This window comes from Astatotilapia calliptera, chromosome 12, assembly GCF_964374335.1.
Source record: "Astatotilapia calliptera chromosome 12, fAstCal68.1, whole genome shotgun sequence".
NCBI classification, from domain to species: domain Eukaryota; kingdom Metazoa; phylum Chordata; class Actinopteri; order Cichliformes; family Cichlidae; genus Astatotilapia; species Astatotilapia calliptera.
In genome coordinates this window covers 6,413,434-6,427,749 of record NC_137433.1, presented here as the reverse complement: position 1 = coordinate 6,427,749, position 14,316 = coordinate 6,413,434, and the positions used below count along the sequence as shown (strand labels likewise).

Sequence of the window (14,316 nt, the reverse complement as noted above, 5' to 3'; positions counted from 1 at the left end):
TCTAGTTTAGTCACGCTATCCCTGTTGTGTTTGTACACTTTGTCTTCAGCCATAATAAAGGCTCGCTTTCTGTTAAGTTCACTCCCGTCTACTCACTTGTTTACGCACCTGGGTCCATCACACACACCACCACACGGCCTGTCTCCGCAGACCGTGACAAGTATAACATAATATACAATATAATAGAAAGCTATTTATCTCTAAATGAATACAACATTTGTACAATTTAAAAACGTTAACTTCCTGTAGGCTTCTCATCAACCACCATGGTCTCCATGCCATTATGGGAAAAGATTGTAAATGTACGCAATTCCCTAGAATGTAGAATGAAAATGGTTATTTTTAAAATGAATTCATTATTATTTTCTAAGATAACTGAAAATGCAACGTTCGGGTGAACACAATCAGCTTTCTGGGAATTCATATTTTTTCTTTCAGTTGATAACTTTGTCATTACAACCAAGCACTGCAATTAACGGTTAACCTTTTTAAGATATGAAAACTCCAAGGAAAATACAGCCTGAGTAAATAACAGGTTTGATAAAAGTCCCTTTAGAGGAATCTAAAGCTTGATTATATTCAAGCTTTAGATTTCTTTTTAAGGCAAACAATTATGTGCTTGTCTTTATGCTAATGTTAGGCTTGGAAACACTCAGAAATTAGCTTGTTAAATAGGAAGGCCTGTGACTCTGGGCTGGTTTAAGCTTTTCAACAAAAGGCTGTGAGGCCTGCCATACTTCAGTGTATTTAACTGCTGCACTCGACAGTGCATAATTACAATAAGCTATTTTCACTATAAGAAAAGACCAGAGTCCTCCAGTCCAACAGCCCATTTCAACAGGGGAAGGGACACTCGCCCCACAAGTCATTCATCACATGTTCAATCCATAACTATGTTTTTCATCAAATTTCTCTGTGAAAGCAGGTAAGTGTAAGCATGAATCCTGATTTGCTGCAGTCTTTTTTGGTCTTCATTCACTCAGAGAAGCACATATCTATGTCCTTTAATCTCCCATCAGAAGAGAAAATAGGCAGATCGTGAGTATAAACTGTACTTAATGTATCTAGTCCTATTTTCTTGCAGAGTGATGTGAGATATCCAATAAAACTGCATCAGGGATTGCTGATTCAGCAGGAGTGAGCACATGACTTGTACTGCTAAGAGAGTCTAAAACAAAGGAAGTAACCGCCTTTTACTTCATGGGCCACCAAGGCATAACATCCCATATGAAAAGAGCACCCCTCTTTGTTTATATTTAATAAGTTTACAGCAAAGGTGTCAAATATAAGGCCTGGGGGCCATAATTGGTCTAGGAAAGGCTCCAATCTGGTCCACTAAATGGCTTTGTAAAATTTAACGTAGGGCATAGATTTTGGACTGTTAACTCTATTTTCATAAGTATAATTGTATATATTCTGTCTCAAGCTCTCAATTTACCGGTTGATCTACGTCTCTACCCTCACCTATGGTCACGAGCTGTGGGTAGTGACGGAAAGAACGAGATTGTGGATATAAGCGGCGGAAATTAGCTTCCTCTGAAGGGTGGCTGGCCTCTCCCTTAGAGATAGGGTGAGAAGTTTGGCTATTTGGGAGGGGGTCAGAGTAGAGCCGCTGCTCCTTCACATCGAAAGGACCCAGTGTCCCACTGGGAGGAGGCCCCAGGGCAGACCCAGGACACGCTGGAGAGATTACATCTCTCGGCTGGCCTGGGAACTCCTTGATGTTCCCCCGGACAAGCTGGAGGAGGTGACTGGGGAGAGGGAGAACTGGGCTTCTCTGCTTGGGCTGCTGCCCCCCAAGTCCCAGCCCCGGATAATCGGAAGAAGATGGATGGATGGATAGTTTCCTTAATGGTTAGAGTGTTTAACAGTAAACAACCATGTCTAATTGTATCACGAGAATTAACCTGTCTTCAACAAAACCCTTAACGTACAGCCTTTTTTTCCGTTGCTATTCATGTGTAAAGTGTTCTTGGGTTTCTTGAAAGGCCTTATACAAATTTAAGTCATTATTATTTTTATAATACTCCACCTCACCTGACCATAAAAGCAGGTCTAGAAGATCCTGGAGTGAATTAGCACTTCCTGGGTGTAATCCTGTAGATGGCAAATTGCAGTATGAAGGAGAGCTAAGAAACAGATTAAATCAAATGCAAATCTTAAAAATAAAAACTTCAAACATTCGGGGTAAGGAAGGTCTCTGCAAGTCTGCACGAAAAGAATCTGAGTAAGCTGTATGAAAATGGAGGAATGGTGTTTTTTCAGTTATATTTCCTGTGCTTTTCAGTGTTTTGCCAGTCAGAGAAAAACTGACAGCTACCCTTTGAGAAATTGCACTTTTAGGATGATCAATAAATCACAGCAGCAACAATTAAATATACAAAGTAAACCGAAAGCAAGGATTTAACTGTGTCTGTGTGTGCGTGCGTGCGTGTGTGTTTCCAGAACAGTCATTGTTATCCGAGAAAACAAATCCTCTTCAAACTCATTATAATGACATTCAGTGTTGAATTGCTCATATTGGTCCATAACCACACAGAAACATTTGATTAAGTGAAGATTAAGACATGATTAGGAGAAGTTGAACCCTAAAGGGAACATCTGAGTGCTGTAGCTGCACTAACGTACAAAACAAATGTTAGAACAGTCGAATAATTAGCCAATGAAACAAACACAACAACAAGGGATAAAGAGAGGAGACATAAGAGGTTATTAGTATAAAACCCCATTATCTTTGATCCTACCAGAACAACAAACTGGACTGGGTGAACAGAGCGTCTGTACAGGTTTGGGGCAGACGCCACTCAGTAACTTTGTTTTTGCACCACTGTGGAAAGCTGCAGTGTGCATGAATGGAACCAAACTCTTGATTTGGATGGTTTCATGTCTTCTGCCTCTTGTTATTATTAACACGGAAAGTTATGCTGTTTAGACTCCATGGTTCGGGCTCTCAATTTAAATTAAACTGAGAATAAATTATTATTAAATGATTACACAATGCACTCACACATTACCATTTAGATCATTATAATAATAAGCCAAAGTCAGCTCTATCAGTGTGCATTTATAAAAACTAAGTGGAGTTGCCATTATGTTAACATTAGAGCAGATGTAAACATTTTTACTCAATATTGAACTCTTGCAAAGCTGATTTGCATTATATCAGCACTGCAGGGAGTCAGTTTTTGATACCCCATCTACTCCCATACTGGACTGGACTTCTACTTGCGTCAAGTGCATGGCTGCTGGAAAGCAACTGCAATTTTATCTACATCGCACACTTCACTATATGTAAACTGATTATGCTTAAAATAGAAGTTAAAAACACAAACACTGTGGAGGCTTTAAAATGCCAGTAAACACAACAACTACACACAGCTCCTGAGTGTAAACCAATGTGCATCAATACATGTCCTCTGCTTTGTATTCATTTATTATATGACATCATTATTAGCTATAAACACTGGGTTCTACATAGCCATGCTATTTTGCCAAGTGAACAAATGCACTTACCAATCAGAGCTTGAGTTTTATAAATGTGCTGCAGATCAGTACTCGGATAGGACATGATATTGGACAGAGTGTCAGATTCATGAGAATTACACCAGGATGTGGTGGATGACAAAAAAAAATCTTGTTATCAATGATAAAATGAGCTCCAACAATATTTAAGCAGCTATACTGTTTTAGATGTGACTGAGGATATTTCAAAATTAAAGCCACTCACTGTAAGTGCTCCAGCAACAGTTCAAGTTTCACCACACTTCCTTCTCAAGGTTGGCAAGAGACACTTCTCACAACCTTCCACCCTGTTCTCTGAAAACTGTTAAAACAAAATCAGCTTTTCAAGCATGTTTGCTCATACTGATCTACTAATCCTGATACTGATACTTTTAACCTATAAAGGCAGCTTATGTAGGGTGGGGCAGAGTGCCATGATTCACGAAATGAATCATCATCAATTTCCAAATTCGAAACACATTTTAAGGTTCAGACATTTTTATGGTGCATGTTTGATGTATATTTGTAAATTTTTATATTTTATGTACATTTTTCACTTGCATAAAAATAATACAATAATACAATTCAGTGAGCTACACACTGAACTTAGAGGATGGAGACAAAGCATGAATCTTATTGTGCTAGTATCGATCTGACACCAGTACTAATGTTTGTATGGATACTGTCGATATTTGGATCGATCATGTTTGTCTACAATCAAGTACTTTCACACAAACATAAAAAACTACAGGTAACTGTGGCAATCACCTCACAACCAAAGCAATCACTGAGAGGGTTTTTTGTGCAGCAGGCAAACTCTGCTATCAAAATAAAACAGGAAATAACTAACTAAACACTAACACTCACAAACCTGACATACAGAGATGTGAGGCTAAAGGTTTGGAAAATAACATAGGCGACTACACAAAGTAAACCGAACCCAGAATACTAATGTCAGCTTGAACTGAAATAAAGACCTCTAGATATAAATGTACATGAAAGTCAAATACAAACAACAAACTAACTAAGAAACAAATACATGTCCATGAAAAGTCAAAGCTCTTTTGCCTCAGGCCATGAAAATGAAATATACTTTTATTTAATCACACAGACAAAAGCAAAAGGTAGAATGTCTGAAGGTCTCAAATAACTGAATAAAAAGCACAAGTTGTTTAAAGAGTCCTCTCCCTGCTTTGGGTTGCGAAAAGAGGCACAAACAAGAGAAAGGAAGAAAGCCTGCAGTGCTTCATCCATTTGTCAGATTGTTTGTTTGTCCCCGGCATATCTCCTTCTCTTTTATGGGATTTTATTTTATGTTTTTTTTTCTTTTTTCATTTTGGCCTTGGTTTATTCTAAGACTTTTGACTAAATGCCTTTCATTGACTAAACTCACCAAAGAGTCCTATTTTTGTGTCCTCTCTACAGCAGTCCATCAGACATATCTGACATATACTGTGATTTATTAAGCAGATTTCCCCCTTTCGGATTTTTCCAGTGCAACAAAACATAAAATAAGGATAAAAAAAAATCAGCAAACTTAGAAAAAATTGTGGTTTCTCACACGCCATCTGAAATGTCTGTTCTCCTCTGCCTCCACCTACAGCTCTTCTTACAGGCTCTTATTCCTCTGCCTCCATTTCCATTCAATGCTTTTAACAACTTTCTGATCACTCTTGCTGCCTGTGAATTCATAATTGACTTATATTGGTTAAATTAAAGCAATAGCAACGAGCGTGACCAATTGCCAGTTGTCCCGTTTAGGAAATATCATTGTAATTGTTACGCTTAAGCCTCCATTCATTATTATTATTATGAATCACAGGTGTATCATGTTGGTCTGTGAGAATGTGTTTAGGATTTTGAAGAAAATTTAAAAAACAATCTGCAAATTGTTTGTAGAGGCATGTGGGGATATCGATCAGGGGTCATGCTGTGAGTTATGTCTTTATGTGGCATTTGGCTCTTCAGGTTTCTACCATGCCAACTCCAGACAGCACTACGTGACAAATTTCAAGTGGATGACATTTGTGTTCAGACCAACAAAACAGGAAAAATTCAGTCTTAGTCAATCACACAAATATTTCTTATTCTGAAGTAAAAGTTATCTGTGGAGGCTGTGGTTCAGGTGGTAGAGTGACCCTTGAAGTGACCTTGGACAAGATAATAAACTCTGGGTTGCTCCTGGCACATACATTTGTGTGTGTTGACTGTTATTTAAAAAGTGTTTGGGTATAGATAAAATCACTATATGAATGTGTGTGTGTGTGTGTGTGTGTGTTAATGGGTGAATGAGACTTCATTGTCACCACTCTTAACGCAGTCTCAAATCAGTGCCACATTTCCCATCCACATTAGCCTCACCATTTGTAAAACAGTTTGCATAATGAAAACGTATGATGTATTTTCTACTTTCAATGTAACGCTTTGCAATTTAATTTCATAGTTTAAACTAAAAATGTAAATTTTGTAACACATCAGACGTTCACATTAGTCTCTCAGGCAGAGAGATAATTGCTGTCTCGTACGTATCCCTCCCATTCCCGTAATGAGCAGCGAGAGCCAACGCATACAAACCGACGGTGTTCCTTAAAGGGGAGGTTACTGAGTATTCACATAACTTGACGCATGACGCAACACGCCTCCTTACACAACAGTAGCTGCCTGGCGCATTACAGATTTTCATTTTACCTAAGCTGATCTCCGCACACACCCATTGTTTCAGGAAATGTTTGGAAACCATCAATCACTTCTAGGAATATCATTTTTTGAAATAAACAACAGAGTTGTTTGCCGAACGACTTGAACATCTTGTTACACTGGTACAACTGTTTCTGTGGAAAAACTATCTTGTATTTGGCAACACACAGAAAATTGAATTCCTTCGTACACCAGTTAATTTGCAGAAAGGTGAATTTTAAACAAAGTCACACCACAGCAAATTCGTGATAAAATATACTACACGGCATTATAAAGGCAGCAAACATCTGACACTAAAATCCTCGATTCAACAATAAAACTCACATATCACGGAGATGGAGGTCAATAAAATGTAACTACTGTGAGATTCATTAACTACTCTGAGTTGTTGGGTCTAAGATATAACATCTGTGCTGTGGTAATGTTTACTTTTGCCATCTGCGGTGCATCAAAAGTGTTTCATGATACAAAATCTGTTTTAATGAGATGAAATCGAGAAAAGTTTTTCCCAGAATAATGAGATTCATAAAGTTGTCTTAGGACACTGAGCGCATGGTATAGAGAGCCAGAGTTAGTTCTTTAGCAACAAAGCTCCGAAAGCTGACCAAGTTATGTAAGTAAACACTAAAACAGTATATATGCTCCTGATGCAAAACTGCTTCAAACACTCTCAAATGTATTTTCACAACAATTCACTTGTAGGCAAAAACTCAACAAGTGTTGCTAATGTGGTGATGGAAGACGGATGGTTGTTTGCGAACAATCTAAGGTGCAGAGGAGGAAGAGGAGGAGGAAGACAAGAGCAAAACAAAGGACAGTACTTCCAGATGTTCTTCTTCATTGAATGATAATGAGGCATGCAGGATAAAGAGCACAACCCTACTTCAGCATAATCAGGTTGCCCTGTGTTGTACTGAAACATCTGTGTACATTGCTTTTTATAAACTATATAGGGCATGTGGTGGTTACTTACTGCTTTTACTGCACTTACATTTGTTGCTTTCTTTGTGTAGGATTGAATGAGTGCCACTTGTGTAAGGAAGGTCTGAATTTTTAAGCATTTATTAGCCCCACACGTGGGAAATTTGTTGGGTGGACAGTGCGAAGTTACAAGCACTAAAAATTAAGGAAAACAGTGGAATAGAATAAGATAAAAAGAATAACATACTATGTAAAATAAAATGTACATACTATGTTTTGTTAGAAAAATTACACTTAGTGGTATTGCACATATGTGGATGTGTGTGTCTGTCTGTGCATGTGTGGTCATGTGCGAAGAAGATTTATATGTGAAATAGTTTTTGGTGCTGATCTGCACTGAGTAAGTGAAAAAAAGATGTGTTATGAAGTTTCGAACTGGGTTAATGTGAGTTAGATTTGCATGGTGATAGTTCTGTGTAAGATATTGTTCCATCATTTTAATGGAGACCACAGGAACTTCTTCCCTTCAGATATACTCTTGGAAGTTTTGATCTTATCATATATTTTGTTATTGTTGCTAGTGGTAACATTGTTTAAATATAGGAACCAGACTTACTGAGTTTTTGTCTGAGCAGTTTCAGAACAAAAGAATGTGAAAAGCAACATATTATTTCTGCTTATAACAGTACCTGCCCACACGTCTTTCCATTTGATCTATGCCCTTCAATCAAATCCCTCTGGTCACATACCGCCGTGACCAAACATAACTTTCGAAATCATTCTATAAATAGATGTTCACGTGATGCAAGGATCACTCAGAAGAGGGGGCCTTCGATGCTATCAAGTGTGGGCATACATACACCAATACTGTTTACAAGTCGTTTAATGAGAGAAATTTGGATTATAAGTGCCAGGATGTTCCAAGCATCTTTGAAAATGTGTGTTTTTTTTGTTTTGTTTCATTTGTTTCTTTTTTTTTTTATTTCCTTCCTTTTGTTTATTTCCTTTTGTTTATTTCCTTGTTTTAGTTGTTTATTATTGAGGTATTGGATAAAATTTGGAACCTGCCTGAAGTGAATTTTATACACTATTGTACCTTGTATAAAAATCACAATCTGCAAAGTATCAACAAACGGCTGAGAAATTGCGTTCCTATTGTTTGGTTCATATCTGAAACATCTCTGTACTGTAGAAATAGGCGGATGAATCCAAATATTGATAGCATCGATTAAAACGCTGGTTTTGGTAACAGATTAATACTAGGATTGATATGTTGTCTCTATCCTCTAAGTCAGGGGTGTCCAACTCCAGGCCTCAAGGCCCAGTGTCCTGCAGGTTTTAGATATCACCCTGGGTCAGCTCACCTAAATCAAATGATTAGTTCATTACCAGGCCTCAGGAGAACTTCAAGACATATTGAAGAGGTAATTTAGCCATTTAAAGAAGTTGTGTTGGATCAAGGACACACCTAAAACCTGCATTACACTGGCCCTTGAGGCCTGGAGTTGGACACCCCTGCTCTAAGTTCAGTGTGTAGCTCACTGAATTGTGTTTATTGCATTATTTTATGCAAATGAAAAAAATCCTCCTCCTCAAACATGCACCATAAAAAATGTCCTTTTTGAAAAAACCTTTTTGTGTTGACTGTCACATGTATTATATCTATAGCCTATAGCACATTTAAACAACGTTTAAATTCAAGTTTCAAAACACATGAAAGGCTGAATGGTGTCCTTTGTTGTGTTAAGTATTGTGGAAAGTAAAAAATCGTAGTGATTTAGCGGTCATTAAATTCTGTTATGAATTTGGAAACTGATGATGATTCATCATAACACACTGCCCTACCCAATATCGGCTGTCTTAAAAGTAACAGTATCAGTATTGATATTGGTATCTTTAATACTGGCCCTGTATTCACTTTGTATCACTTCGATACCAAATTTTGTAGTACCTCAGCACTGTTGTTCTGTAATTTTTTGGAGAAAAGTGATATCACCGCGACATCTCTGCAGCCAATCGGCGCCCTTCTTTCTCTCTGACGTCACCACACTACCAGGTCCAGGAAGCTGGAAGTTTCACTAGACTTTTTTTTTTTGCACAACTCTGTTTTTAAAGACGAGTTTAACTTACGAATTTAAGACAAGTTAGCACTGTTGTGTGTTTGTTATTTAAGGGAGCTGTGTTTGTATTTAATTTCTCTGTAAGTCTGTAGAGTAGGAGGACGGGAAGGACGTAAATTCGCCACACATCCCTGACTAAAGATGTCAACCTCGAACCCTCTGGCTAATTACAGCACGGAACTCCACGATGACCAAGCAGATAAAGTGAGTACTGGCGTTCAACACTCCGCTAGTTATGTTTTGGTAGCTATCTCCAGTATGGTGACGTGACATTTGAACTTGATACGTCTCAGGGAGGACGTGAAACCGGGGTCAAACAGGTCGCTAGGCTGTTAGCATGTATTGTTTGCGTGTTATTACTTCTTCCTCTTTGGCCAAAAAATCTGCCGTTAACTTAATTAACCCCACTTCATTGCTCACACTAGAGGAGGTATGAGCAATGCATTGGGTAACAGGATTCAATAAAGCTTATTACGCACTCTATAGAGAAGGTAATGTCATATCAGGTTTCGTCAATGCAGTGTGTGTGTGTGTCCCTTTCTTACTCTCTGTATGGGGAAATCGTTAACGCCCTTTTCTTGGAAGAAACGGTAAAGTGTGGAAAACTTGTTCAGGGAAGTAAAAGCACAGTAATGTTAAAAACTTTAGTAGTTCCTGTCATTTGTGTCCCATTAAGCTCAGTGGGGATATACTTATAGCACCGTCCCATATCATCAATAAACCTGGGTTTTAACTACTACGACTTGAATTTTATGTTCTTGATGGTTCATTTATAACAGGAAAAAGCCATCATTGCTGCAGAAAGCTCCAGATTTTATTTAAGAAATTTGCAGTGTGCCCAAAACAAAAGAAAACACTTAATAACAATAAAACAAACCCAGGGTGACACAGTGGAAAAGCGATTAGCACTGTTGCACCACAGCAAGAACACCCTGGGTCTGAGTCCCCCATCTGACTGGAGCCTTGTTGCTTGGATTCTGCATGTGTGTGTGGGTTCTCTTCAGATACCTCGGCTTGGCTCCAGCCCCCTGCAAACCTGATTTGGATAAGTGTAAGAAAATGGATTAATGGGAAAATAAAATCATCCACAATAGGAAGGTTACTTAATGACGTGGTATTTACAGCTTTCCCAAGGGATTGTCACAGCGGATGTGTGCAGAAGTTTGATTTGGTGCAGTTTTTATGCTGCGACCCTTCCTGATGCAACCCTTCTATTTATTCAGGCTTGGGACAGGTTACTTAATGACATGACACCATACAATACAAGTTTACAGTATTATTATATTGTCATTATACATAATATTTTCAAAAATATTTAAATTTGTAAAAGAAAATTCATTGCAGGAATTTTTGTTTTTATCATTATTGACACAGGCTTCAAGGCCAGCCCCTTAATTCGAACACATTCTGTTTGATAAGTTAGTGACATGCTTTGGTGAAGGGACTGTGTTATGCTGTTAACACGGTAGAGATGGGAAAATCTGTCTTGACTGAGATCAGGCAGATAGCTACAGTCTTCTGCACAACTTGTCCTTTTCACGATGCCCAGAGGCTCACAGTTAAAACACACGTCATCATTCGTGAAAACACAGGGATGATTAGCAACCCTAGTACAAACACTTCCTGTGACTGCTTCAAATTAAAAGCCTGCAAGTCACAGGACTGTAACATTTACATGATAGAGCCTTCTTTCTAGGCTAGCCTAGAAAGAAGGCTCTAGAAGGCTCTATCCATCTTAGTGATCATCTTAGCTGATCACTAAGATGGGTGCTTAGTGATCAGCTTATGTAAGCAAGTTAAACTGTATGGGTGAAAATGCACATGCCTGATAATTACTATTAAATAATAGCGTAATAAAACTTGAATTTACTGCCATTTCAGACAGTGTAATTCCTTTTGTATTCCATTTTGAACAATCTTTTCATTGCTTTTTCATTTCATTACCTACGGTTTGACTTCTTATTCAGTGTTTCTGGTGGTAATCTTATGCAATTTGTCAAAATAGCCAAAACGAAATTACAGCAGTATTACCCTTGGACCTTTTGAGCTGATTCTTTTTGATTAATGGCTGAATGGAACTCATTTGGCCTTTTGTTCTGTTGTTTTGCTTTTTTCTCCTATTGTTGCACTCCAGTCATTGCTGTCATTTAAACGGGGAATTGTATGAATTGATGATTTTGCTTGTTCATTGACGCTACCATTCATCTACGAAACCTTTAACAGCTTCTCTTGCTGTGAGGCTGTTTACTCACACTCAGCTTATAATTACAAAACAAGAATTGGTCTGTCAGATACTCCTGCTGAGGGGAACATTTAAAGAATCAGACCTCTTCTCTTTCTAAATTAAATTTTAAATGAATGAATGAAGTATAAATTCCCATCCCTTTAGACTTAATAATCCCCTAATAACAAAGTAAAAACCTGCTTTTAGAAATTATAGCAAGAAACTTACAATAAAGCTTTGTAGTAGCCCCCTATAGTGCCCAGCTGGTGTGTGTGTGTGTGTAATTTCAGGCTTTGGTAACATACTGTACAGTGTTTGTTTTTTCTTCTGAAGCATAAGCTTAGCATAGTCTGTCACTTTCCACAAAAGAAAACGGTACAAGGCGCCTGTGAAGAACACATACAGTTATATTGTGGAGGACGGGACAGTCACGATCATGGTTCAGAACTGTTCTAGGAGCAGATAATGAGTCCTGATAGCTCGTGACTCGTATGAGATGTGTAGCTCTCCTCTTGAGAAGGATAGGAAGCGCTGTCTACAAGAGGTTAAATGCTGCTGTAGCCCGGCCCAGCTGTCAAAGGGGAGGTAGTAGGATAGCAGGACTCCCAATGAGCAAGTTGCTGCTGCAGGGCGCCATAAACAGCCATTCACGCTCACATTCATCCCTACTGCCAGTTTAGAATCACTGGTTAACCTAACACATATGCCTTTTTTCACTTTCAAAGTAAGTAAAGACAATTTTCAAGATAATTTGCGCGTATTGAGGAGTTTAAAGAAGCGTCGATTTTATTATTCTAATAGTGTAGTCTTCCTGTGGTGTAGCAGTTGGAGAGAAAATTAAAGTTGACAGAGAAAATGGTTGATAAGATAAAGATTCTTGCATCTATCAAGATGATAGCGCTCCTCCTGGGTCCTAATCCAGTCAGTGTCAACAGTTCATACAGCTCCCTCATTCACAAGGGGTCGCCACAGCAGGCAGCTCCACGTATTTGATCTGGCAGATTTTTGCACCAGCTGCCCTTCCTGAGGCAACACCCCAGACATGGGAAAGCTCTGAATTACACCTGCTATTGATCCTCTCTTGAGGTCAATAAAGAGAGTTAAGGTTAGTGAAAGGCTAATGAAATACTCTCAATAGCAATTGCAAATAAGCGGTCAAAGAGGGTACCTCTGCCTCTACCAACGCTGAACAGGTTGGAATAGAGACTGGAGCTTTGGATAATGTTTCGCCCCTTGTCAAATCCCTTCAAAGTATAGAATAAATATCTCCATTTTACTCTATCAAAAGCTGTTTCCACGCTCCAGCAAAACTAATACCTGTGGGCCTGAAGAGTCCGAGAGGAGATGGTTAATACTGAGAAAGACCCTCGCACTGAAAAAAGAAAATCTATTTTTAACAAAAGTGTCCTTTTTTTTTTTTTTAAATTAGGTATTGGAGAGATCTGGGTTACATGCAGTACATGCATTATACTTTATTAATAAGAGAAAATGCCATATTCATTGAGAAATTTGCTCTTTTAACTCACTGGAACAGAGACGCGTTATATAAGCCATGTGAAGAATCTGCAGGTGTATTTTTATGTACTATGTACTTATGTAATATCACTGTGTGTGTGTGTGTGTGTGTGTGTGTGTGTGTGTGTCTGTGTGTGGTATCAGCCTATTTTCCTGCCGAATCTTAGTCTCTTCCTTTCAGAAAGTGTAATTTCCACTTTCATAGTACTGATGTACAAGGACTACAACATTCAATCCATTGTGTTCCTTAGATACACGGTCCAACCCGAGGACCACGGTGACCTAGTACCAGAGTTGAGTTGTTGAAATGGGCTTATTTTCATTAATTTCTGTTATAGCTGTTTTTTCTCTCAAATCTTGAACAATACGTGAAATTTTTTGTTACCTTCTTGCTTTAGCCTTGCTCCAGACTGTTAAGTTTGCCTACAAAATCTTGTAAGGATTTTCAGAATAATTTTAATTTCTTTCTTTGTTGGGACGTCTTAGGCGGGGTGTCAAACATAAGACCTGGGGGGCAGAATTGGCCTGGTAAAGACTCCAGTGTGGCCCACTAGATGGTTTTGGAAAATTTGAAGGATTTTGGACTTTTAGCTGTTCTCATAATTTTCACTGTTTGTCCCACCCATAAAGACCTCCCCCGTGGACATTCATGCTACACGGAAGTAATAAAGTAATAGTAGAAACTGTTAAATGACAGGAAAGTTCCAGTTCTTTTAGAAGTCTTTTTTTTTTAATATGTCCACAGTAAAATAAATGAATACAACAGGACATTTTATGTGAATTAACAAAAACATTCTGCATTATAACTACAGGACAGTGTGGGCAAATTTCTTCCACTTTAAGCCCAGTATTAGTTCTGGTGACAGATTTCTTTCATTTAATGCAGCAGCAGTACTTAATCACGTAGAGAAACTGAGACATGTTGAAATTACACTTCTTTTTCTTATATTTTCCCATCTCATGGATTAAGTGAGTGTAAAGTTAAACTACACACTGACAGAAGGGGCCTTTCACTGGTCTGGCTCACTTCCATGCCCTCAGGTGTAGGATACCACAGTATGGACACAAGTTTGGTGCAAAAAGTAACATCTTCTATACAAAATGTATAGAAGTGAAGAACAAAGAGTCTAACAGTCACGTATTGAAGCAACTGGAGCACACCTTGTGTTGGGAGTTTTAAATATCAAGCTACACAATGTCAACGTCTTCAGTTACCAGTTGGGGAAACTAGAAGAAGTCATTTGGCATTTATTTTTAACTTTAACATGATGATGCTGTTTACTCTGTGTTTCTATTTGAGTTTGTGTGGTTTTTTTTGGGGTTTTTTTTTGGTTTTTT

The 14,316-nt window shown here is 38.3% G+C and overlaps 1 protein-coding gene across 4 annotated transcripts in view; it reads left to right on the top strand.

Moving 5' to 3' along the window:
* Window positions 1-9,143: 9,143 nt before the first annotated feature.
* Window positions 9,144-14,316, top strand: part of hk2 (hexokinase 2) — a 44,553-nt gene continuing 39,380 nt past the window's right edge. For 3 of the 4 annotated variants that reach the window (XM_026186935.2, XM_080309458.1, XM_080309457.1), the window contains exon 1: window positions 9,144-9,443. In XM_026186935.2, coding sequence (XP_026042720.2) covers window positions 9,381-9,443 — 63 coding nt within the window. In that variant the 5' untranslated portion in view covers window positions 9,144-9,380. The remainder of the gene's footprint in view (window positions 9,444-14,316) is intronic. The other variant, XM_026186934.2, reaches the window with a different exon arrangement.